Source organism: Pipistrellus kuhlii, unplaced genomic scaffold, assembly GCF_014108245.1.
Source record: "Pipistrellus kuhlii isolate mPipKuh1 unplaced genomic scaffold, mPipKuh1.p scaffold_m20_p_5, whole genome shotgun sequence".
NCBI classification, from domain to species: domain Eukaryota; kingdom Metazoa; phylum Chordata; class Mammalia; order Chiroptera; family Vespertilionidae; genus Pipistrellus; species Pipistrellus kuhlii.
In genome coordinates this window covers 16,530,974-16,558,135 of record NW_023425551.1, presented here as the reverse complement: position 1 = coordinate 16,558,135, position 27,162 = coordinate 16,530,974, and the positions used below count along the sequence as shown (strand labels likewise).

Here is a 27,162-nt window from a genome sequence, read left to right as displayed (position 1 = left end):
TGGACAGTGGCATTTCATCCCAAGCAAACCCCTTGATTCTGTCCCCAAGGCCTCCCTTTCTCTGACTTAGTGAGCCAAAGCAGGCCAGTTTAGAGCCATTTTCTCACCTAATCCCACTCCAGATGAGGGGAAGGGGAGGGGGAGGGGGGGAGACATAGACCAATGATTAAGGCTGTTTTGAAGTGAGCCAGTGCTACTTTCCCCCTTGATACTGGAAGCCCAGCAGGTTTCAAATTTTAAGACATTTCTTTTCCCCAGATTGGTTAGGCAAATAGTTTCCCTTAAGGGCAGGCTTTTGATAAGGAGAACAAAATGCTCAGAGCTTATTTGAAAGTGAGTTTATTTCTCTTCCTTCTTTGGGAAGCGTGAGGCCGGAGGTGTTTTGTTTTGTTTTCCTCAATCGTTTGCCCAGAGAATCTGTTGGGGGTTCTTGGAGATAAAACTCACAAAAGTGTGAGCATTTTCCTAACACTAAATTCTCCTTGTTTTTTGTTTGTTTGTTTGTTTGTTTTTGTAGGTTTGTTTTTTAACTCTGAAGTTTATCCACTCTGAGCCTCTAGCAGTTCATCAAAGACAGTTGAAGTGGTCATATCAGTGTGGATGAAAAAGGGGTTCTGTGGAAAGTAACCTCCCAGGACAATCTTAAATTCATAATTGGGCAGGTCATGGTGAGAAGTCATGCCGGAGCTTAAGCAAGACCTGCCCACTGTTGCTGTGAATCTAGGTTAGCACATCTTTGAAATGCCTCCTTTCAGACTTGGCTAGGACATGCCCAGAAGGCCATAAGCAAAACCACCCTCCAGAGATCACATGATCTTATTAACTATCCTGTAACCCAATCCCTGCCTTGCTTTCTCCTGCCTTCACGTCACCTTCCTTTTAGTCCCTCCTTAATTCCAAATGCCTGAAAGGAAAACTACAAAGCTGTCATTTACCCAAGCATTTGAGATCTTGCTTCCTGGCAATTGTCATCAGGTTTGGGCTCAAATAAACTCAAAAAAATTCCCTACAGGTTTGGACATTTCTATGTCAACATCAGTGCTGGCTCCCACAGTGGACTTCTGCTCCAGGTAAGCCTCTCTCATTTTGGGGCAAAGTTTATCTTGTGACCTCAGTTCTCTGCTGGATCTAAGAAAAATGATGATTTTTTTCAGTTCAGCTTTTTTTCTTGTGAAGATGGGAGAGGCAACTTTCAAGCTCTTTATATGTCAGATTGGATACCAATAGCAGCTTCTTGCTATAATTTTAATTTAATAACATCAAACAAGTAATTTTTTAAAACCTCTTTAAAGCTCATGGCACTTTCAGCTTTTATTTTGAAACTTCCTTTTATAAATTGTTATGTACACATTACGTCTCACTGTGAGGTATGCGGATTCCCAACCATCTGGGAATGGACAACCAAAAGGAGGTCAGCAAGTAGAGGGAGTTAGGGTTTGCCGTAGACTGAGGAGGGTAGACTGAGGAGGGCGGAGCAGTCACAGCCTCTTGGTTACCTTGGTAGTCATAGAATAAATTTATTATAGTACTGAAGCAAAAACCTCAGACATATCCATCTGCAAATTGAACTATAATAATACCATCCAAAAGAAAATGTAAAAATAAAATGGATAAGCATAATTAGTTCTATAAGTATAAAAAATATTACCAGTATTTTCCAGTGTATAAGACGACTTTTGAAACGAAAAAAGTCAACCGAAAATTGGGGGCAAAAGACCAAAATTGCACAAAAATTACCTGCAGATCTTGACGGCAAAGTAAGTCTTTCTTTGAAGTGGGGGGTAGTCTTATACAGCGAATATAGGCCTAAACCTATGTTTTAACTGTAAAATTAGGGGGTCGTCTTATACCCTGGAAAATACAGTATACTTAATTTGCAACTGAAACAAAATTGGCCTACTTATTCTATATCAAAATCTTTAAGCTCCCCCCCTCCCCCATTTTCTATTAAGCTCTCTTCCAACTACTTCTGTTTCTCTCTTTAGTCCTTACTCTTACTCTCCTTGTCATTGTTTCTTCTTCCCTAGTAACCCTATGGTCAATAGCCTCTAAGATGGTCCCCAGTGATCTCTGCCTCCTTCATGCATGACCTTGTGTCAAGTGTGGGCTGGACCTACTGACTTGCTTTTAAAAGTATTTTTAATTTTTAATTTTTTATTGATTAAGGTATTACATATGCTTCCATATCCTCCCATTGCCCCCCCCCCACCCCACTCCCATACATGCCCTCACCCCCCCTGCTGTCTCTGTCCATTGGTTATGCTTATATGCATGCATACAAGTCTTTTGGTTGATCTCTCCCCCTTATCCCTACCCTCCCCTACCTTCCCTCTGAGGTTTGAGCTTCTGATCGATGCTTCTCTGCTCTAGATCTGTTTTTGCTTTTAATAAATAGAATACAACTGAAGTGATGAGGTGACACCTCACATTAGACTAAGAGACTTTGGCTTCTATCCTGGGAGGATTCTCTTGCTCTCTGGCTCTTAGGGCAGCCAGAAACAACAGTGTGAGCAAGACCTGAAGCAAGGAATTCACATCTCTGGGCAACAGTCGATGGGGACCTGAGGCTTGCCACCAGCCATGTATATGAGCCTGGAGCTTGGAAGTGAATCTTTCCCAGCCAAGCTTTGGGATAACTGCAGCCCAGGCCCCTGCCTGATTTCAGTCTTGTGCAAGAGGCACCCAGCTACCCCGGCCCAGATTCTGGACCCACAGGAAATAGGAGATTGCACATGTTTGAGGTCTGAAGCCACTAAATCTTAAGGCAATTTTTACATAGCAATGACCCTTTTGTATTCCTCTTTGTCCTGGCTTCTCCATTTTGAAGCAACTAAAGTGGATAAAGTTTAGCATTTAGATATTCATATTCTGATAGTGATACTGCTATCAAAATTGCAAAGCTATTTGGTCTTCAAAGTATTTACACCTATAAAGTTCTAAAGCATGAATTCTAAGAATTCCTACGTGGCAGACCTAACCATTTGTACTTTAGAATGTGACCTTATTTGGAAATGGGATTGTTTTATACGAAATTACTTAAGATGAAGTCATTCTGTAGTAGGCTGGGCACTAAATCTGATGACCGGAGTTTTTACAAACAGAAAGTTTGGACTTTACACCTGGGGAGAAGATAACTGTCCACACAGCAAGAAGCCTGAGTAATCCTGTTCTCACAGCCCTCAGAAGTGCAGTAAGGAGTGTTATACAGAGTATGTTTACATTATGGCTATGATGTGAAGCCATCATGCTTTTTTTTTTTTAATTCCAGATGTTGTGATTTGTCTTTAAAGCACTAAGTTCTGAGAACCACGTGCCTCATTGTAATTTCTCTCTATAAACACTAGGGCTTGCTCTGTTTTTCCACAGTCCTTGGACTTCATCATGATTATTTCTCAGCTGCTGGTTTGTGTGGCAATTTCAGTTTTCTGTGTCTTAAAAGCCAGCTCCCTGGACACCTTTATTGCAGCTGTTTATGAGCATGCAGTGATTTTGCCGAATGTCACCCTCACACCAGTGCCCCGTGAAATGGCATTGGGGCTAATGAGCAGAAATCTGGACCTTTTGGAGGGAGCAATCACCACCGCAGCAAAACAGGTACCTCCTCTTGAATGTGCTGGCTTCTATGTGGAGAGAGTGGGGTCCCAAGAGACAGAGTCCACTACCAGGGTCAATTAAATGTGTGTCCGAGTATGTGTTTGCATGTGTTAATGAAACCGGACAATTACTGGGTTTGGGCTGCCTGCAACTACTTGAGCCAATTAAGCAGACAAAGGGTTTGTTGTGGCAGGAATCAGGTGGGCGGGAAGCGACAAACATACATATTCGCACTCTGAGGTTCAGAACAGGACTGTTTATTCCAATACTGCCGGCAGTGTGGGAGAGCAGCAGTCATCCACACAGCACCCTTCCATAAACCAGCAGCTTATGGGGTAGAAGGACAATGATTACATGGGAAAGTGGGGAAAAGGAATAAAATTGGTTATTATTGGTGTTGGGGAGTAGGCAAATGGAATAAAAATGGGTAAAATGGTTACAGATTACTGGCAATGTGGACTAGTGGGCAGGGTGCTTCCGGGATTCCATTGCTTCAACAACAAGGTTGTTAATCTTTCCCAGATAATAGGAGGTTCTCAGTGAAAGGAGAGTGGGCTGCATTCCTGAATTAACTCCCATGTCCCGGGGTTTACTACTCTCAGCCTGGTTAGAATGTGCTTTCTCTAGTAACTTGAACAGAACAATCACAGATAACAGAATATGAGTAATATTTCTGCCCCTAACATTAAGGTAGGTGAAGACATATATGTCAGGGTAGTCAAGAACTTTTGTTTTCCAAAAATTATTAGAAAAGGGTCATTGTTACTTCCCTAATAGTGAGACAAATATAAGAAAAGAACGGCTTGGTTAGCACTCCTTTGAGAAACTTGCTGTAAGTTCAACGACTTTGTTGCTCTTTTCTACTACAGATGGAGGGTGGAGGATAAATGGGTCAGGGGCCACATGCTATTTTTAGAGTATCAGTGGCCTTGATGCACCTTGTTCTCTTAAGGGTGTGCAGGGATTTGGGTTAGTTTATAACACCAAAACAAGCTTAAGTTGCAAACTACTTAACCATATGTATTATATACTTCAAACTTCATTCTAATGACAAGATACTTCATAATATTTATATGTGCTAATGTGTGTTTTATATATGTATACAATCCATATAAAACTATCTATTATATACTTCATACTTTATTGTAATTAGATAATAGTATATATTTTTTTATTGTTTTATTTTTTATTCTGTATTAGTTTCAGGTGTACAGCATAATTGTTAGGAAATCATGTACTTTACAGAGTGGTCCCTCCCAATATTTCAAGTTCCCATACATAGTGATTATGATATCATTGACTATATTCTCTACACTATAATTTACATCTTTGAGACTATTCTATAACTACCAATTTGTAAAAAGTACATATGCTAATGCACAGTAAGTCCTTCAGTTAAATGAAAGGTTTAAGGTTAATTATGTGGTTTAAATAAGATATTCATAACTCAGTTATTGACAGATATGTGCAATGTCATAAAAGTCACAGGTATATACATATAACATATCTATCAATACACATTCTTTTAGATACAAAATCAGCTTCCAGGGTGACTCTCCCACCCGAAGGTGCCCAGGTTGTACGTACAGGCACCCTCCTGAGAAGCAGGAATCATGTTTGCAAGGTATACAGCAGGGAAGGCTGGGGCAGAGGAAAAGTGAAACAGAATTTGAGTTATAAATTAATTCCACACACTCAGGTACAGGAGTTGGTCTAAGTTCAGAAAGGGGATGATTTGGGGAAGAGATAGGTTATAGTTAACAACTGCAATGGGTGTCAACTTGTGAGCAGCCTAGAAAGCTATTCCTGCTTAGAAAAAAAAAAAAAAAAAAGAAAGAAAGAAAGAAAACATCTATAATGATAAAAGCATAATATGCTAATTAGACCGACGTCCTTTTGGAAAAAGCCAGGGCTGTGAGGGAGGCTGGGTCCTGGGTGCCAGAGGGAAGCCGGTGCCGACAGCTGGGGGAAGGAAGGCCTGCTCTTGCACAAATTTCGTGCATTGGGCCTCTAGTTATAAATAAAGGATGATATCAGGATTGGAAAATGCAAGTGGTTGGGCAAAGAAAATAAATTATAAGAGTATAGAAAGCAAAGGAATAAGATCAAAAGGGGGGAAAAAATACACCTGAAGGCTGTTCGTCAGCCACTCATTTCCTCAGGTGCTCTTGCAGGCAGGCCCCTCTTCAGTTATTTGAGAAATATTTTAATTAAGCTACATGTTTAACAGGGTGCACATATTATTGTGACTCCAGAAGATGGTCTTTATGGCTGGAACTTCAATAGAGAATCTATCTACCCATACCTGGAAGATATCCCAGACCCTCAAGTGAACTGGATCCCTTGTAATCATCCCAACAGGTAAACAGATAGACTTAACAAATTCAATCATGAGCATGAACTTACTTCACTTGGGAAAATTTTGCAGAAGATCATTGCATTAGATCCACTATCAACTCTAAGTTTCAAGACAGCTTTATTATTTTTCATTTCATTTGGAAATATTTAATAGAAAAGTAAATATGTATTATAAAATCACAGAAATCCATGCTGGAAGGTAACATAGAAACCATCAAATCCACTGAGGGGCTGAATCTGGTCATGGGGTAGTTGGTTAGTGGGAGAACCAGATCCAAATTCTAGTCTTCTGACTTCTTACTGTGTCTATAATTCGAAAAATGTGTGAGTAAAAGCAAAATAGTCATGAGTCAGTCTAGAATTTCAAATTTTTCTTTCTCATCCATAGAATAGTTAGTTGATGAGGTTAATTATACAGAATCCTTAAAGTCTAATCTAATTGTCAATCTAGGAGGTGATATAGCAGGACTGTGTAAGTGGTTTAAATCAAGTGTAGTCCAAAGAAATATGAAGTATGATGAAAGTAGCACTCTTACTTTTAATATAAGCAAAACAATATCTGATACACCTAAGAAATTCCTGTCAGTTAACTCACTTATTTCCAAAATTCTAGAAATTTCTCTTTTGGAATTGCTCTCAAAACTACACAAGCTACTGTAACTGCTTATAGAGACACCTTGATTAAAACAAAGTTTAATATTATCTATCATAATTATCTACTCATATTTCCTTGTATCATAACTATTTGTTATTTTTCCATTTCTCATGGTAGAAATTCAGTTACTAAAAGCCCCTCTGTTATCACTTCCATTATAAAGTGACTGTATTTGGTTCTTTTTAAAAATTCTCCCCCCAGGATATTTTTTCCATTGATTTTTAGAGAGAGTGGAAGAGAGAGGGAAAGACAGAAACATCAATGTAAGAAAAACACATCAATTGGTTGCTTTCTGCAGGAGCCCTGATGAGGGCCCAGGCCTGGGAGGAGCCTGCAACTGACATGTGCCCTTGACTAGAATTGAACCCAGGACCCTTTGGTCCTCAGGCATATCCTCTAGCTACTGAGCCAAACCAACGAGGGCTTCACTTGAACCAAATATCCAAGAGCCTCCAGAAAATCCCCACTTCAAAGAGCCTTGTTTTCTATTTCTATTTTTCACCAATTATATCTCCATTTCTTGCCTTCATTCAGTTACTGAACACATTTTTTGAGAACCTATTATTTACAGCAAGCGTGTCAAACTCGCAGCCCACAACAAATGTTTTTGTGGCTCAAATATTTTTGTGGCCCAGCCAATATAACAGTATGTAAGAAACGTTTTAAATAAAAATTTCATAACTTAATTTTTACAATATCCTGTTATACATAATTTTTAATAATGAGCTACAATTTTCACTAATTACTGGTTATTACAATCATGTTGCATTCATTTCCCTTAGGCACCTTACATGCAGGTGCACCATTTCTTTCCACCAATACTAGCATCGAATATTTTAGCAGCCGATTACCACATCATTAGTATTGTACTGACTTGTTTGGTGCATGCAACAGGAAATATTTCACTTTTGGAGAACAAGAGAAATAGAGTTATTTGTGTTATGCTTATTAATTTGTGCAGTTATTCAGTGTCTGGTAAGTTAATGTTCAAGAAAAATATTAATTTTTATTAAAATGTTCTGTTATTTTATGCTAACGATTACTCATTTATTTCAGTCATTTGTTTTCAGCGTGTCTCTATTGAAATAAAGCTACGTTTCTATGAAAATTGAAACTTGTTTTTTTGCAGCCCACATAAACTTAAACCTTGTTTATTTGGCCCACGTTAGCTCTTGAGTTTGACATGCTTTGTGAAAGGCCACGGCCAGCTGATGTACAAATGATACACACAGGACAAGATTAATTTTAATTTTAATTATTATGGGGGAGGCCAGGGTGAACTTGACTAGGACAGTCAAGTGTCCTTTACCCAGCTGCTTTTACTTACTAGACTACACAATTGCCTTTTAGGAATGCAAACAGAGATATCAATGGTAACGTTTATAGTAAACAGTAAGATTATCAGGTTTTGGGGGTGTTTGCTTTAGGCCATTGAGTCAGCAGTAGGCCATAAAATGGAAATTCACCCTGTAAATTTCAAAGGAGTCCAAACAGCCATCTGCAGGACTTCTCACATTTATATTAATTACTGTTGATCTTGGTTTCCAGCAATGCTTGATGTACAGGTACTATTCTGGAAAATGGGGTGACCAAAACAGATTTTAAAAAATATTGATCTGGAAAGACTTGATAAATATGTTTCAAATGGTTCAATGTGTTAAATTTATTTCGGTGCATTTCCTATAGAATTGAAGCAAATGATGGGAAAGACTATCAAATGGTCACTTAAATAAATGCATTAAAACAAAGTTTTAAATGTGTTCTTCTATCCGTGGTGTTTTACAAGGATATATTTTTAGGAGATTGGAATGGTTTTGTACCAATTGATAGAATTAATGGTCTAGATTTGATACTCAAAGAAAGATATTTCATTACTATTGCCAGCAGATGGCACCACATTTTCATTCATTCAACACCTCTCCTAGTCTTGGCTATTCTTCAATAGCTAGTAGTAACCATTTTTAAATTATTTCTGTGTGGTGCCAATACAAAATAAATATGGATAAATATTACATATTCTGAGATCTCACTTTTCAAAATTGCATTTTAATTTCTTTTCTGGGACAACTGGTAATATGATAAAAGTAAATAAATTAAGCATTAACAAATGTTCTTTTTATTCCTATCTTTCCATACTGGCTGGCACCAATCTAGCCCAACTCATGTTGTCTCTAATCTCAACTATTGAAATGACTTCCTAATGATCTCCTTATATTTAGTCTTTAACCATTCTAGTACATTTTGTACCGTGATGTCCTATAAAAGAAAATGCAGGTCTTGTCACCTCTATCCTCAAACCATTTAATGGTACTTTCTTGTCTATGAAATTTGGAACAAGTTTCTTAGCCTCGTGTGCAGAGTTCTAGCCCTTATGACTCCATATAGGCAAAGGGTGTAAACAAACAGTTTTGTTTTTTTTAAAGAAATGACCTTTATTGTTGAAAGTTATACAGATGTACCCTTTTTGCCCCCATTCATCACTTCTAACTCACTTCTTCCCCAAATGCCAGGCCTTTACCAGACTATTGTCTGTGTCAATGGGTTATGCATATATGCATATAAGTTCTTTGGTTGAGCTCTTCCCACCCATCCACCAAGCCTTCCCTCTGAGGTTCATCAGTCTGCTGAACAAACACTTTTCCAAAGAAAACATACAAATGGCCAAGAGGTATGTGAAAAGATGCTCAGCATCACTGATCATTAGGGAAATGTAAATCAATACCACACTGAGATACCCTGTTTCCCCGAAAATAAGACAGTGTCTTATATTAATTTTTTCTCCAAAGCTGTGCTAGGTCTTATTTTCAGGGGATGTCTTATCTTTCCATGCGCTACGGTAGGTCTTATTTTCGGAGGATGTCTTATTTTCGGGGAAACACTGTATCACTTCACATCGAGTAAAACGACTATTATAAAAAAGACTAGATAACAAATGCTGGAGAGAACCTTGGGGGTGGGGGGGGGGGGGGGGGGGGGGGGGGGGGGGGGGGGGGGGGGGGGGGAACTTTCGTGGGAATGTAAATTGGTGCAGCTGCTATGGAAAGCAGCATGATAGTTCCTCAAAAACTTAAAAAATAGCACTACTATGTGATCCAGCAATATCACTTCTGGGTGTTTCCAAAGGAACTTTCCATGATATCTTAAAAAGATATCTGCACTCCCACGTTCATTGCAGCATTATTTACAACAGTTAAGATAAGGAAGCAATTTAAATGTCTATCAATGAATAAATGGACTAAGAAAATGTGGTATACAGACTAGTCCTCCCTTATCTGCAGTTTTGATTTCCTGGTTTCAGTTACCTACCTGTAGTCAACTGTGGCCCAAAAGTATTAAGTGGAAAAATCACAGGAATAAACAATTCATAAGCTTTAAATTGTGCGGCATTCTGAGTAGCGTGATAAGATCTATCACTGCCCCACTCTCCCATCCAGGACGTGATTCATCTCTGAGTCCAGTGTATCCACACTGCACAGGACAGCCACTCGTTAGCCATTCGGTAGCCAGCTGTTATCAGATCCACTGATGCGGAATCACAGTGCTTGTGTGCTATTAACCCTTATTTTACTTAATAATGGCCCCAAAACACAAGAGTAGTGATGCTGGCCATTTGGACATGATAAAAAGAAGCTATGAAGTACATCCTTTAAGTTGAAAAGTGAAAGGTTGCTGAGATCTATGGCAAAACCAACCTTCTAGCCCTGAAATTGCGAACAGGGAAACAGAAATATGTGCTAGTGTTGTTGCTACACCTCAAATGGAAGAATTTATGTCCAGTAAGTATGTCATTTGGTCTTTCTCCAGGATGGTACCTGGTAGTTTATTTTTTCCTGGTTATTGGTATGCCTTATGATTTTTTTTTTTCTAAATGGACATTTGAATCTTATAATGTGATAATTAGAAATCAAAACTTCTCCCTCCTTCGGGGTTTTGTATCTCTTGTTTGTTTTGATTGTTAAAGCTGTTGATGTACTGGGCATAAGCTTGAGGAGTTAAGGTCTTCTGGGTCTTTTGTTAGCCTGTGCCTTTCCCTGGGCATGTGCGGTGACTTTCTAAATTCTTCTGTACATGCGATTGCTTTTTGATGTCCTAGTCCTTAAATGTCTGGCACCCAAAGGGGACAAAAAATAAAGGCCTTACAAATCCCCTAGAAGTCACTTGGAACAAGGCGTGAGGGGTACAACAAAGGCTGCCTGCCCCCGAGTCTGCACCTCCGAGATCAGAAGCAATTATCAATGCTCAGAACACAGACTCCCAATATTTGGGGGAAAAGGGATTTATAGCTCACCCTGCTCTCATAAACTGCCCGCACAGTGCTCCCGGAACACCTGCATGGCTGCCTGCCCTGGGGGCTGGGGTAAAGATGGGTCATGGGTAGTTACTGCTGAACTAAGTGTTAAAATAGATGAAAAATAACTCAATTTACCCTCCAAGCTCTCCCCTGGAAGTTTCAAGCCTTCAAATAAACTGCAGTATTATATCAGGCCGATTCTGCAAGTGCAATTGTTATCTAAAGGGACGAATGGATTTCTGGTGCTTCCAACTTTGCCATCTTCCTAGAATCCTCCTTCTAAATTGACCTTCTTTCATTCAAAATATTTTTTTAATGCCTGTTTTCTGATAGGCATGGGTTAAGTGAATAGGAGATGCGTGTGTATTTGGCCCATAATATCTATAAGATCTACTATACAATATATGATTAACACATAAATGAATATATGATTATGGATGATGATAAATGCCATGAAGAAAAAAATACATGGCCTAGAGAGTGTTACTCTAGAACCATTTCTTACAAATGAATTCCCCCAAGTGTGTACTTCCTCTGAAGTCTCTTTTCGTTTTAATCTTTATCTTCTACGAAATTGAGAATTTATTTTTTAATGTGACTATTGCATGGTAGGTTCAGGCCGCTATCATCCTGAGTTTTATTAAAAGCTAAGCTTGAGCCAAAACCGGTTTGGCTCAGTGGATAGAGCATTGGACTGCGGACAGAAAGGTCCCGGGTTCGATTCCGGTCAAGGGCACGTACCTTGGTTGTGGGCACATCCCTGATGGGGGGTGTGCAAGAGGCAGCTGGTCGATGTTTCTCTCTCATCAACATTTCTAACTCTCTATCCCTCTCAATTCCTCTCTGTGTAAAATCAATAAAATATATTTAAAAAAAAAAGCAAAAAAAAAAAGCTAAGCTTGATTTTTGTTTTCCTCCTCCAATAACACATACCAGATTTGGCCACACCCCAGTCCAAGAAAGACTCAGCTGCCTGGCCAAGGAAAACTCTATCTACGTTGTGGCAAATATTGGGGACAAGAAGCCATGCAATGCCAGTGACCCCCAGTGTCCTTCTGATGGCCGTTACCAATACAACACTGATGTGGTGTTTGACTCTCAAGGAAAACTGGTGGCACGCTATCATAAGGTAGAATTAAATGCAAATCATTACTAAATGCATAACAAAATAAAGTGGACAAGAGGGGGAAATCCTTATTATTGATAACTAGAGGCCCAGTGCATGAAAATTCATGCACTGGAGTTGGGGGGTGAGGGGGTCCCTCAGCCTGGCCTGCCCCTTCTCACAGTCCAGAAATCCTTAGGGGTGGGAGGAGACCTGGCAATCAGGGGAAGGTGATGTCCCATCACACCTCTGCTGCTGCCACTGCCAGCAGCACAAGCCTCTGCTGGCCCTGGTTACCTGAGCCTCGGGCCAGTCCTGGGCAGCTGAGGGGCTGAAGGGTCTGGGGGACTCCAGAGGCAGGCATGTGAAGTGGGCCTGGCCTTGTCATGCTTCTGCCAACCTGGCAGGGCTGAGGTGACTGGGCACTGCCATCTTGTGGCTGTGGGCTCCACCATCTTTGAGGATGAGGCAGTCAATTAGCATATTTTCCTCCTTATTGGCTGTGGGCGCTGCCATCTTTGCAATGGCTTGAGGGTCAGTTAGCATATTCCCTCTTTATTAGATAGGATTATTAGATAGGAAATGCATACTTTAGAAGCTGAGTAGAGACAAAGCAGAGAAAGTGATGATTAGGTGTGGGAAGCTCCTATAAAGAGGCTGGAAGGTTTCCTATACACTTAGGAACACATGAGTATATTGTTGGGAGTATAGGAGAATCATACCTGCATTGAACTATATGTCACCTTTTGGACTTTCTCCTTTTAAAGACATACTCTGGCAATGGCTCAAGGTTAGAATGAAAAAGCACTTAGCAGGTAGACTTAATTTGAATGAAAAAGAAGCGAAGAAAGTCCTTTATCCTCAGAAAATAGATGTGTTCTTGGCAAATATGCATTATCTATTTCGCTCCTACCTCTTGTAAGATACAAGGTCTTGCCGAAACCAGTTTTGCTCAATGGATAGAGCATCGGCTTGGCGACTGAAAGGTTCCGGGTTCGATTCCGGTCAAGGGCATGTATCTTGGTTGCGGGCATATCCCCAGTAGGGGGTGTGAAGAGGCAGCTGATCGATGACTCTCTCTCATTGATGTTTCTAACTCTCTATCTCTCTCCCTTCCTCTCTGTACAAAATCAATAAAATATATATATTTAAAAAAAAAAAAGATACAAGGTCTTAAGAGATAAGCATTCCCTTGTACATATCTAAAAATGTGGAGATTGAACCAAAGGCTCCTCTTAGCCATAGTAATCTCAAGTTCTGAACTCTTTCCCTACGAAGCCGATGGCCATAGATGAAATTAGCACTGCAGAATCCAGGTGCACTTGTACTTTTTCAGACACAGGGACATCCAGGCCAGCTTCTAAAAAGAGATTTCTCCCGACTTCATCTTCTGTTCATTGCAGCAAAACCTTTTCTTGGGTGAAGATCAATTCAATGCACCCAAGGAGCCTGAGGTTGTGACTTTCGACACCGCCTTTGGGAGATTTGGCATATTCACGTGCTTCGATATACTCTTCCACGATCCTGCTGTGACCCTGGTGAAAGACTTCCATGTGGACACCATTCTGTTTCCCACAGCGTGGATGAATGTTTTGCCGCATTTGTCAGCTATTGAATTCCACTCAGCTTGGGCCATGGGCATGAAGGTCAATTTCCTTGCATCAAATATACATCACCCCTCAAAGAAAATGACAGGTAATGTATAATTGTTAAGATGTTACAAGCTTGATGGAATCCAAAAAGAAAAAAAAATATATTTTCTAACTAATATGTACTCCTTAACACAATGTTTTTCAACTCTTAATTTTTATGTCTCTAGCTGGTGACAGGCTATAGAATTAATCTTCATATAAATTGTTTCCAGGTTTATTTAGTTTTATTCAAGTTAAATAACATCCTTTTTCTCTCCCCTCTCCCTCCCAAAATTTGCCACTTCTTATGTGACAACTCTTCTTGGCTTCTTGGGGTCAGACTCTATTGGATTTTTATCATCTGTTGTCCTCAGCATATTTCATTGAAGTTAGTAAAATATATACCTGAGAGGAAATAAAATGTGAATGTGAGTTTAAAACAGTAACAACTATGTTATTATTTTCACTTTTCTGTTTCAAATGTCATTTCCAACGTGTCGCTTCCAGGAAGTGGCATCTACGCACCTGATTCTCCAAGAGCATTTCATTATGATATGAAGACAGAGAAGGGAAAACTCCTTCTCTCACAGCTGGATTCCCACCCAAAGCGCCCCATCGTGGTGAATTGGACTTCTTATGCTAGTGGAATAGAAGCATTCCCAACAAGCAACAAGGCATTTAAGGGCACTGTCTTTTTTGATGAATACACCTTCTTGGAGCTGAGAGGAGTCACAGGAAATTATACAGTTTGTCAGAAAGAGCTCTGTTGTCATCTAAGCTATAAGATGTCTGAGAAGAGAACAGATGAAGTGTACGCCCTAGGGGCATTTGATGGACTACATACTGTGGAAGGGAGCTATCATTTGCAGGTAAGATTATCTGGGTGGCAGTGGAGTTACCAGATAAAATATAAGATAGCCAGTTCAATTTAAATTTCAGATAAACAATGAATTGTTTTTTGGTATAAGTATGTCCAACTTTGGGGGATATGTGTACTAAAAATCTTGTTGTTTGTCTGAAATTCAAATTAAGTTAGGCATTGCTAACTTGCAATTGTTAGTCTAATATTAAACTGGTTGGAAAAAGGCCAGGACATTTAATTTGCAGTACCAATGTTTAAAATGATATAATAATCACATTAGAGACTATTTTAATGGGTAATTAATGTCTGATATTTCCTATCTGAACAAAGGTAGCCATTTTCCCAATATGTTCACTCATGCCTATTTTGTTGTATACAGCTTAACAGTAAGTATGTCCTCTACACATGTGGAGTTGATCTCTGAGATATATAGTAAAATAGTTTATTGCTGAAAAGATTCAGCTATAAACCAGGAACTGTAATAGTCTTATGTGATGGGATTTAAAAAAAAAATCAGACTTCTTATTCTTCCCATTCTGGTCTTATCTTTCATGATCTGGTCTCCAATCCTTTTTCATCCAGATTATTGCAATATCCTGAGACTGAAAGCTTTTTGAGTGATGGAACTGCCCCCACTGTGTAACATTTTGTATGCTGTTTGTTTGTTCTTTTTAACAAATAACTATCAAGTACCTACTACATAACAAGTATATATTATGTGTATATTATTTGAAAACTAGAGGCCTGATGCATGAAATTCGTGCATGGGTAGGGTTCATAGGCTTGGCCAGCGATCAGAGCAGATTGGGACCTTCCATTCCCCAGTTTCTGGCCTGGGCCTTTCTTCATACTGTGCTGCCCCCCAATGGTCAGTGCACATCATCGCGCTGCAATATGTTTAACATTACTGGCATGAATAAGTGCAATTTTGTAGAATTTTCTGAGCATATAATGACACAGTGAAAGACAGATTACAATAGGTTGAAAAGTTGAAGGGAAGTAAAAATTTTGTAAGAATGAGTGAATGTTTCCTCTTCAAAACTCTTTTTAAAAAGATATACTAGTATATTTGTATTGATCTCAGAGAGGAAGGGAGAGAGAGATAGAAATATTGATTGGCTGCCTCCTACATACCTCCTATTCGGGATCAAGCCTGAAACCCAGACATGTGCCCTGACCTTCTGGTGCATAGTTCGATGCTCAACCACTGAGCCACGCTGGTGGGGCCCTTTTCAAAACTCTTGTCTGAGACAGGAGGAAGAGAAATGAGACAAGAACTAGACAGTCACTCTGGCCACAAACGCCGTTTTTAGTTTTTGTTTTTCCAAAAGATAAGAGAACCTTGTTTGTTGTTAGGCCTAAGGGAAAGAGCAACAAAAAAAGGCTGGAAATGTAGGAATCAGTTTTCTTAGGTGCTGGAGAAAGGAGGAAAAATGGTTAGAGAAAATGCCCATCAATTAAAAATTAAACTAGTTATTTTGTAGAAAAACTTATTGCCATATAAATATTACCATATATTCTTTAACATTTTGACATTAATTGCACTATGTATATGGTACATATATGATATTACATTGCCATATTTTTAAAATTCAAAACTTATGACATATAATTGTTCTTTTTTGAGATAGGATTTTAAATTGGTTATAAAACAATATGGCCATCTATTGGCTTTTCCTCTCTCCATCTTTTTTCCTTTCCTTCCTCAATCTTGTCCTTCCTCTCTGCCTCCACCAGAGTCTTGGCTCCACTAGAGAGAGCAGTGGTAAGTCCCTTCTTGGTGTGAGGCCTGTCAAGTAAACAAAGTCCTCTGTTGTTTTGCTGGGCAGTGTACCCTTGACAAAACCACTGGTTCCAGACAGGTTTTAAACTTAAAATTCTCAGTTTAGTAGTTTTTTCAGATATAAGGTGACACAATAGGATTACCAAAAACTGACTGAAAGTTCTGAGCCTTTCCAAGCTGCACAGTAGGGTGATTTCACTCGGCCTTTGGTTAGGGGAATCCCTCAGATGAGCATTTTTAGAGACTTCCCCTTGGGTTGGTCAGGTTTTTTAAGCTTCAAAATCTTCTAATGCAGGATGACCAAGTAAATGTAAAGTTCAGGTAAGCAAGGATCTGTTTTTTAAAAATATAAATATGTTCCTTGTGATATTTGGGACATTCTCATATTAAAAACTATTTTTACTATTTTTAACTTATCTGAACTTAATTCAACTGGAACTCCTGTCTAGCATCTCTGTTCCTGAAGGGCAAATGCCTTGCTGGCAGCACGTAAAGAGTCAAGTGGGAGAAATGACCTCACAGGGTGGGGTTGTGGTAAAGTCAGATGATCCCAACATTTCCCATGATTAATTCATGCAATCCCCTTCAACCACATCATTTAAAACCTCCATCTCAATGTCATCTGCTTTCCCTCTCTGGAAATAAATGCTTGTCTTTTACTGGTATAGGGGAGGGGCAGTTGCCTATCCATAGTGGGGACTCGGTATCTGAGGCATCTTTAACAAATTCCTATCAATTTTCCTTACTTCAGCCTCCACATCTGTAACAGCTCCGGAGGTACCGGGGCAGCAGGGTTGGAATCTCTGGAGTACTCCGCAGTGCAGTTAGGGTTGATTCTTGGCTTTGCTCACTACCAACTTAGGACTTGGCTTTCTTAGACCAGCTAACTCAGTTACAACCTTTGCATTAACGTCCCTGCTCCTAAAATTGTGCCCTGGTCTACCCTCCTGGACCCCTATCCTCTAGACTTCTATCTTAAAAACAATAATGTTAGTTTTAATAGGATTTCAAGGGAACAAAAAGAAGCATGTATTCTACCTTTATCTGAAAGTTATTTATATCCCATTTTAACACACTTGTCCTAAATGCTTTCCGCTTAACTTCAAAGGAAGACATCCTTTTTTTTCCTCCCCCCCCCCCCCCATTGCTATTCAGCAATGAACTGGATTAATCAATTGAGGAAAATATTTTTCCAAACAAAGGAACCTGGGCATTTTTTTTCAGGGTCAGGAGAGTGTTTCAATTGGCTTGCCTAGGAATTAACGGTTTGCCTTTACTTTCTAGATTTGCACTCTGTTGAAGTGTAAGACAACGAGCTTACACACGTGTGGTCACTCAGTTGAAACTGCTTTCACCAGGTTTGAAATGTTCTCCCTCAGTGGCACCTTTGGAACCCAGTATGTGTTTCCTGAGGTGCTGCTGAGTGAAATTCAGCTTGCACCTGGAGAATTTCAGGTAAGAATCTTTGCTTAATATTGCCGACTCATTTCATGTGAGTACATGAAATGTACTCTGAGTACAAAATCTACCCAAGTGTTTACAGTCACAAAAATCTCTATTTGAAAAGGGAAAAATTGACCTTAGGGCTAAGGAAAGACACTGAGCAGACTGCATTTAAAAAAAAAACCACAACTATATATTTTTTATTGATTTCAGAGAGGAAGGAAGAGGGAGAGAGAGAGATAGAAACATCAAAGATCAGCTGCCTCCTGCACACCTTATACTGGGGATTGAGCCTGCAACCCAGGCATGTGCCCTGACTGGGAATTAAACCAAGACCTCCTGGTTCATAGGTCGATGCTCAATCACTGAGCCACAGTGGCCAGGCTGCATTTTTTTTTTTTTTCTTAACCTGGAAAGCCTTAATATAATAATTAGTGTGTTCCTAAGAATGAAGACAAATACTATTGTGGGAACTGTAGGGAGAAGGCTGGACTGTTTAAGGTAGAAAGAAGATTTGATGAGTTTCAGGACTAGTCCCACTAGAAAAAAAACAAAAAAAAACCCATTGGCATCACTGAGTAGCAATGGTCTAGGGCTGTGGTTGCCAAACTGCGGCTCAAGAGCCACATGCGGCTCTTTGGCCCCTTGAGTGTGGCTATTCTACAAAATACTATGGCCTGGGAGAGTCTATTTTGAAGAAGTGGCATTAGAAGAAGTTTAAGTTTAAAAAATTTGGCTCTCAAAGAAATTTCAATAGTTGTAGTGTTGATATTTGGCTCTGTTGACTAATGAGTTTGGAATCCCTCTCATGATGTGGGTGAAGGTTCCATGTGGCCATAGGAGAACAGGAAAGAATGAAAAGCCAAGGAGAGAGAATTTCAATGTCTGATGTTGGTAAGAAAGCAGAGTTGTTTTTAAGTGTATTTTTAGAGACTGGAAATATTCCATATTGCCCAAGCACTCTGACCAGCTCCATTTTTCTACTGGCTTTTCCTGCAAGTTCTGCTCTCACTCCTTTCTCCTGATAGAAATAGCTACTGTGGGGAGTTGGGGGAAATGGGCAGGATAGGGAGCTGTGGTGAGTGATTGACAGGCTTGATAGACATTCAGCTGAAATCCCTTAGTCAATCCCTTCTAATCCTACAAGGAGTCTTTATCTTGTCTGAGAGGACTAGATTTCTCTTATATATTCCCAAATCCACTGTTTTATATCTATTAACTTATGGGATGCTTCCTCAGGTAAGTAAATGATAAGCTATTGATTACAGGCATCTTTTTCTGTCTATATAATGGAGAAATATGCAAATTAGCTTGGACACTGTAACATCACAACCGAACAGCAGGGACCTGAGGCTGCATGGCATATGGCTGGGATGAGAGACCTTAGGCCGCACACCCCCCTCCCCCCCGCCTTGCGGGGCTTGACAGGGGACCTCACGCAGCACCCACTGCACCAGCACCCACTGCACCTGCACCAGGCCAGGAGACCTCAGGTTGTGCCCCCCACCCAGTAGGACTTGGTGGGGGACATCAGGCCACACTCCCTGCCCTGGCACTAGGCCAGGGGAACTGAGGCTATGCGCACATGCCCATCCCAACCCCCTCTCCCCCCAACCCGGAGGGTCTTGATGGGGGGTGGGGGAGCTGGCAAGGTCTGGGTCTTCATTTTCGAAGCACATGAGGGTAGTGGGTGGGGACTTGACTCTAGGTCTCCTGGTGTGCCCCAGACTCTGATAGGAGGAAGATTTTCATATACATTTTACTAATTTTCTTTCATCTCTGACACTTCTATTATAGAGAAAGGGCAAATAGCAATATTAAAATATTTCTTTTAATTAATTTCCTTTTAATGTGCATGAATTTTGTGCACCAGGCCCCTAGTTTTAATAATAAATGAATCAGTGCCAGTTCCATGATTCCAGTTTTCCTTCTGTATCATTTCAAATATTTCTGATAGAACAGAATCTGGCCATTATATTTATTGTTTCCTTGTCCAGTTGTACTGAATTTTAAAAGTGTGTTGTGGGTTGTATAACTTAAAGTTAGATCCAGTCAACTTCTTTGTGTTTTAATTAGGTGTTGAGTGATGGACGCTTGCTGAGCCTGAAGCCACCATCTGGACCTGTCTTGACAGTAACTCTGTTTGGGAGGGTGTATGAGAAGGACCATACATCCAATGCTTCATCAGACTTCATGGAATACACACTAACAGTAATGCTCATAGTTATAACACCTATACTATACTCATTAAGTTTTCAGTGATTTTGTTTGCTCTGTTATCCTATATAACACATGTGTCAAACACAAGGCCCGCGGGCCAAATCCGTCCCGCCAGGCCTTGCAATGTGGCCCGCACCGCGCTGTCATCACTGCACTCCGCTGCGTTTCCATCACAATGACAGTTTATGACTGTTCAGTAAACCATTCGGCCCGCGATTTAGGCTGGATTTTAGATTTTGGCCCCTTCTCTGATTGAGTTCGACACCCCTACTATATAACAACAGGCTAATATACAAATTGTTCCCTGTACAGGGAGTTCAACGGGGAGTTTGATCACGGGGCTGGGCTGGCTGGCCAACTGCCCACAGCCCCTCTCCCCTGTAGACCTGATTGGCCGCAACAGGCTGGGCTAGATAGAACCCACCTGTGCATGAATTTGTGTACCGGGCCTCTAGTAAGACAATAAATCACTTGGCTCTTTTTTTTTTTAATGTAAATAATTTATTTATTCTAAACAGCAACACAGAAAAAATGCCATATAAACACAAAGGAAACAAGAGGCTGGCTGACTTTGGATCTAAGGATCACAGCAGCACAACCCGGGATCTGCGAAGAGAAGGACAGAGGCACCAGGACAACTGGTTTCTTTTCCAGACAGCCAGCTGCAGGGTACGTGTAGCTCTGCCAGTGGGAAGCATGCCTGCACCTGTGAGCAAAGGGAACTAGCTCCTCAGACACTGCTAGAAATATAAAAACTTATAATTTTACAGCAGTTGAAATCCTGACCTCAATATTAAAATAAAAGCAAGTTTTGCAAAACAACCAAAATACAAAAGACTGAACGAAGAGACGCTGTATGAAAACTGGGCATTGAACTGTGTCTAGTGGTGGAAATGGAAAATGGCGCCTGCCCACCTCCCCTAGGTGATTAGTAATTGTATAGAGCACATGTGTCAAACACAAGGCCCGCGGGCCAAATCCGTCCCGCCAGGCCTTGCAATGTGGCCCGCACCGCGCTGTCATCACTGCACTCCGCTGCGTTTCCATCACAATGACAGTTTATGACTGTTCAGTAAACCATTCGGCCCGCGATTTAGGCTGGATTTTAGATTTTGGTCCCTTCTCTGATTGAGTTCGACACCCCTAGTATAGAGCAACCTAGGTCTGCAAATCACGTGGCTCTTACCTAATACTGTAATTTTAGGTGTGTGTATTTTTTTCCTTCTTTCAAGATTTTATTTTTAAATTTGTCTAGAATTTTATTTATGTCAATTAATTTATATAAAATAGTTTACCTATAATCCCTGGGTTTTGCTGAATAAAATAAATGCATCACTGTATTAAAAAAAAGATTCTCTCTTTGTCTTTAATTTTTTGTTTTAGTCACAATTGATCTTGTATGTCTATTTCCTTCACCAGTTTAGGGAAGCTTTCTGTCATTATTTTTTCAAATAGATTTTTAATTTCTTTCTCTGTTCTTTCATTTGGGAAAGGTTTCTCTTTCTCCTCATTTTGGCAGCCTCCCTGTGTGTGTTTTTATGTATTATATAGGCCTGCTGCCCCTCCCAAGCTTGGCAAAGTGGCCAAATGTAGTAGATGTCAGAGTTCAAGACATCTATTTACCTGAGCTGGGCCCTCCAGGTGCCCCTTCCCTGCATGGGCTTTGTATACTCTCCTATTGATTACTGTTGGCATATTAATGGGAGGGACTTATCCCTAGGCCACTCAGCTGCAAAGACTGGCTGTGACCACCACAGAGGATCAGCCGTGCAGGGACCAACCACAGGGAGCAGGACTTACTTCATTGGGGCTCTAATGTTTGCTGAGTTTGCCTTTTGAGTGTGTCACTTGTGGAGGTGTTTGGATGGTGCTTCGACATGGTCTGAAACATGGTCCACTTGGTGAGCTGGATCTTTAGCTTCCCAGTAGGTGCAGACCAAGGTCAACATCTGTGCCTTGCCTCGAGCTACCCAGCATGAGCTACAAAGTGATCTGCAGATAGCTGCTACTTGTGCTGGGCTTACAGGTGCCCAGCAGAGGCCAAGCTGCAAACAAATGCCAGCTAGTGCTTGTGTCAGGCCTAGGGTCACTTAGTGAGAGGTACAGGCTCACCGAGGCCAGATGCTGCTTGAGAGATTCTAGTAAAGTCTGAAGCATGAGCCAAGACAGGCCACTCATATAGAAAAGCCACTGGAAGCATCTTGGGTGGGCCTGTAAGATGGGAGAGGCGGGGTCTCAGGGAATCACCAGGGCAGGGCAAACTGATAGCCAGGTGGATGGAGATGACTCAGCTATGGCCCCCGCCTGCCTGCTCTGTGGGGAAAGGGCTCAGAAAAGGAACAATGGCCCCTGGTAGCACTCTGTGTGGGTGAACGCTGCATCTCCAGCCCTCGGCCTGGTATCAGACAGTTCCGTTCTTCCCCGTATGCACCTTTCAAGCTGCTGCCCCAGTGCTGGAGCTCGGAGCCATTGAATCCCTCAATGATGATTAAAGCCAGATTTTAATTGCATCCTTGCCTTTTTAAGAGCAATATGACACATTCCCGAAGTCAATATTGTAGCTTTATTAATCACAGTCTTTGATAGAATGCAGGGTGAGGGCTAAAGTGGAAGTAAATGAGCAATATTAAAATAGGTATCAGTCTGGAACAAAGATTGAAGTTAGTTGGTCATATCTGTTGATGTGGCATAGAGAATAAAAGTTTCCCTTGAGATGTTGGGAGGAGGCTGTCACCATGGAAAAGTAGGAAACTTTCAGACTTAGGAGGTAAATTAAGAAGGATCAATGAAAATGTGTCAACAGAAGAGTAAGCTCTTTTAATCTTTCTATTTTGAAATCAGTTCCATATGGTGGTCCAGCCACTGAAATACAGCAAGAGCTCTTATCAGGGTAGATAGCTATTTTGCCACCAAACCTAGAAACTTTGAGCTCCTGCCAAAGCAAGTAAGGCTCACCTGTCAGTATGGTGGTAGATTATCTGATAAATAGTTAATGTTTGGTAATGTGCTTTGTAGACATGTTGAATGGATAAACTTTGAATTGAGTTATGAAAATATGAGTATCACAAAATACTGTTTTTACAGATTACAATGTTGATTTAACTGAAATTGATTGTGAACCAGCTCATTTTTTTCTTTCTTTTTATGATAAAATTTCATCTTGCTCAACCAAAGACAATTAACTGAGGGTTTATTTGCTATCACAATATGAGTGAAAATTAATTGAAAAGCCTGTCATTGTGTGTATTCAGTTTTAGCTGTAGAGATGAATTATAAAAGCATTGTATCAAGAAAATAAAACCTGATAGCCTGAAATTTTCCCTAAGTACATATATGATTTAATTTTAACTGAATGTAAAAGTTACCTTCAGCCCAGTCAGCATGGATCAATGGTTGAGCATGGACCTATGAGCCAGGAGGTCATGGTTTGATTCCCAGCCAGGGCACATACTCAGGTTGCAGGCTCAATTCCCAGTGTGGGGTGTGCAGGAGGCAGCCAACCAATGGTTCTCTCTAATTATTGATGTTTCTACCTCCCTCTCTCTTCCTCTCTGAAATCAATAAAAATATATTTTAAAAATAAATAAAAGTTATATTCAGAGGTTGTTGAAAAAAATATACTATAATACTTTTTTGTGATTAAAATAATTACAAATACTAATTTTTAATGTTTTTAAATGACTGTTAATGTGTATCTCATTTGCTTAGCTTATAATTAATAATGCTCCCTTGGTCAACTATGCATAGATTGATGTCAAGTTCTCAATAATGTAGTTACCTCATTTTTCCCCACCCAACTGTTTGGAGGGTCTGTGGCAGAAATAAGCTACAAAGAAGGAACACACTTCATTTTAACTTTTTTCACCAAAATTATTTTTAGTCATTAGAAGCTCGGAACTCTAGGGTCAGACAAATCTAGAATCAAATTCTACTGCTGGCCCTCAGTAGTAACTTAGTACCTAATTCTCAGGTTTTTCCTTTGTAAAGCAATGATGAAAATAGCATCTGTTATTTAGAGTACTTATGTGAATAAACGAGAGATTTTATCTATTGCCTTCAGCCCAGTGAATGGCTACAGATTTATTAAAAGTTGTTCCTCTTCCCTGTTCTCTTTTATCTTCCTCGTTCTCCTCTTCCTCCTCCTCCTTCCATGTTTGACCTTCTTCCTTCTTTTCCTCCTTCATCTTTCCTCTTTCACCTCCTTTTCTTACTTATTATTCTCCTTTATTATTATTGACAGTAGCCTGGCTTATTTGAGCAGTAAATTCAGTTTCTAAGAGTTCCTAAGATGTAAGACAAGTTCTGAGCAGCACACTGTGGAAGATCCACAATTACACATCCCCGATACTCCCTCCCATGGTGGGGAATGGTGAGAGGGAAGTTACTTCTTACTGGGTCTTTTGATTCTAGGGCACTTGGGAGGAGGAAGAGGGAATCCAGAAAGAAACTCACATCCTACAAAAGTTTACAGAATGCTTGCCCTCTCTATATCAATATTTTTAGTAAATCTCTTCCTATGTCTATGTACAACCTGTTGGTTCTGTTTTTCTTGGAGAACATTGATATATATATATATATATATATATATATATATATATATATATATATATATATATAGGTTCTTAAGATAAATAACAACTAGTCCTAAAGTAAGAGGACTGGCAATACCATTTGTCACACACAGTTCATCCTAAGTCTACTTGGTTAAATAAATTTTCAGGTTAAAAAAGAAATGACATCATAAAGAGAAGGAAGATTGACTTGTACTGTGATTTCCTAGAACTCTAATACATGAGGCATTATGCTTGCTTGCAAAGAAAACTCATTCACAAAATGAAAAGTATTTGTGGAATCCAATGAAGAAAATAAACTGGCCAACAAAATGGAACCAGAAGCACAGAAATATAGACCAGATTGGCATGTGGCCGAGGAGAGGAGGAAGAGGGTGACTAGATAAAGAAGGTGAAGGGATTCGCTAAAGAGTATATATGCATACCCCATGGACCCAGGCAGTAGTGTGGTGACATCCAAGGGACGGGGAGAGGAAAAGTGGGGGAAACCTACAGTAGTGTCAACATCAAACATTTTTAATAAAGAAAAGTACTTAATGAGGAAACTCATTTTGAGAAAGATGAATAATATTTTCTATGTACTGTTAAAAAGTGAACTTGGGTGTTATTTCTAGAACCAACCTTAACATCCAGCAATTTCTGAAGCAGGGGTTATATTCACCCAGTAAAAGGTCAGCTTCATTTAGTAAAGTGTACTATTTATTTTATGCTTTCTTTGTTTGTTTGTTTTTGCTATTTTTTTTATTGATTTCAGAGAGAGGAAGAGAGAGAAAGAAAAGGATAGAAATATCAATGATGAGAGAGAATTATCTACTGAGCCACACTGGCTAGGCTGTTAATGGCCGTTTAAACCACAGCTGACCTATTGTGTGGTGTCAGCATTTTTCTTGTGGCAGTGTTATGACAAAGCTGGAAAACAGGGTAATAGATATCAAGAAAATGCCATGTAACAAACCGTCCCAAAACTTGGGAGCTTAGAATAATAGCAACTTCTGCTCATGAATCTGCAGAGGCAGCTCGCATATCTGTTTGCCCTGGGCTGTTTCACATGCCTCTCCGCCTCCTTGGACAAGGATGGCACAGAGGATACTCATAAACGTGTGAGTTTTCCTAATGACTGGGCTTGGAACGGACACTCTTTTTTTCTGTCTACATTCTTTTGGCCAAAACAAGTCAAATGCAAAGCTCAAGTTCAAAGGACAGGGAAATACGTCCCACTCCCAGTGAAGCAAAGACAAAGGTAAAGATGCTAGGAGAGTGAAGAATTGAAACCAATAATCAAGCTACACTAATAAAAGAGTAAGATCCAAGTTGACTGTACCTTTACAATGCCCACCAGCCAATCAGGAGTGAGTGTGCAAATTAACCCAATAAAGATGATAGGTTAATTTGCATAGGCAGGTGCCTAGTGGCCTGGGGCTTCCTCACCACCCAGCTGCTCCGGGCCTCTGGGCAGTGTGGGAAGGCAGAAAGGCAGCTCTGGGCTGGAGTGTAGGCAGTGCCCAGGGGAAGGAAGGCTCATTCTTGCATAAATCTTCATGCATCGGGCCTCTTGTCTATCATAATGGTCTTATGATTTCCTGTGTCAGTATGAGAAACAGATAGAAATAGATGAGACACTGCACTTGTTCAACTATCCATTTTGCTATTATTGAAGGCCCTGGCTCCATGTATAAGACTGTCATTTAGGAAGTTTTATATAATAGGAATTTAAAAAATTGATGAACTAAACCTCTAAGGCAATGTTTTCCTGATTGTGTTTAGTAACATTATGGTGTGTGAATCCCACTAATTAAAAATAGCAAATATCAGAGTGAATTAATTGAATGAGTTAAGGGTGTTTTTAAATGAAAATATTTGCTCCTGTTACGAATGAATACCTACATGTGTATTCAGTCATATTATAAAAGGCATTTCTTCCTAGTGGTTAAAAAAAGTCTGAAAGCCACTGTTTTAAATTAGTTTCTAACTGCAAGATGTCATTGAGTCTAGGACATTCTCCTTTTTAGAAATATTCCTTTGACGGTACAAGTCATCTGACTTGAAAGATGAACAATTTTTATAGTGCTAGTTGCTTCCTTTGTACCGGTGTCTAATACAGGAGCAGTTTCTTTTCAAATCACTCAACAACTAAGGAGGTTTAATGGGCAGGTGCTTTCATTTATGTGCTGTTAGCACCCATGACTCTGGTTACTGGTGGCCCATGCTTGAGATTATTTTTTAAGTATTTACCTTCTCCATTTAGCTTGCTCACTGTTAGCTTCCTGATGCTGGTTTAGAATAGAAGCACCTCCCAGGTGTATTTCTCAATAATACAGTTACCTTGTGTCAGGAAGATTTATGATCAGCTTATCTTTTTCAGATTTCAATGTTTGCGTCATCCTGTCTGCGAGCTGCGGCCTATCTGAGAGCAGCAGCAGCTCCAGCCAGCAGCAGCTGTGCGGCCTCCTCCAGAGGCAACGTCTCTGCTGTTGGCTCATCCGCTGGCTCTGTCCACGCACCTGAGCAGGTAGGTCTGCATGCATTCACCCCACAGCCACGCCAACCTGCAAAGCCAGGGAGAATGCTCCAGAGAATAAGATTTATCAACAGGTTGGTATTTATTCATATATTAATGTTAGGATTATTTTGATGAGAAGATTAACAAGG

At 40.2% G+C, this 27,162-nt stretch overlaps 1 protein-coding gene across 6 annotated transcripts; it reads left to right on the top strand.

The window, feature by feature from the left end:
- Nucleotides 1-920: 920 nt before the first annotated feature.
- Nucleotides 921-27,033, top strand: VNN1 (vanin 1). 6 transcript variants are annotated; one of them, XM_036415371.2, is made up of 9 exons: nucleotides 921-1,070; nucleotides 3,367-3,594; nucleotides 5,825-5,955; nucleotides 11,835-12,027; nucleotides 13,407-13,698; nucleotides 14,142-14,503; nucleotides 17,564-17,734; nucleotides 19,799-19,973; nucleotides 26,876-27,033. In XM_036415371.2, exons 2-9 carry the CDS (start codon nucleotides 3,382-3,384, stop codon nucleotides 27,016-27,018), a joined length of 1,680 nt encoding a protein of 559 aa, XP_036271264.1. In that variant the 5' UTR covers nucleotides 921-1,070; nucleotides 3,367-3,381; the 3' UTR covers nucleotides 27,019-27,033. The 6 variants fall into 6 exon arrangements, with proteins under 6 accessions (XP_036271264.1, XP_036271263.1, XP_045429321.1 ...); XM_036415370.1 differs by lacking the exon at nucleotides 921-1,070 and adding an exon at nucleotides 1,327-1,610; XM_045573365.1 differs by lacking the exon at nucleotides 921-1,070 and having other exon boundaries at nucleotides 3,247-3,594.
- The last annotated feature ends 129 nt before the right edge of the window (nucleotides 27,034-27,162 follow it).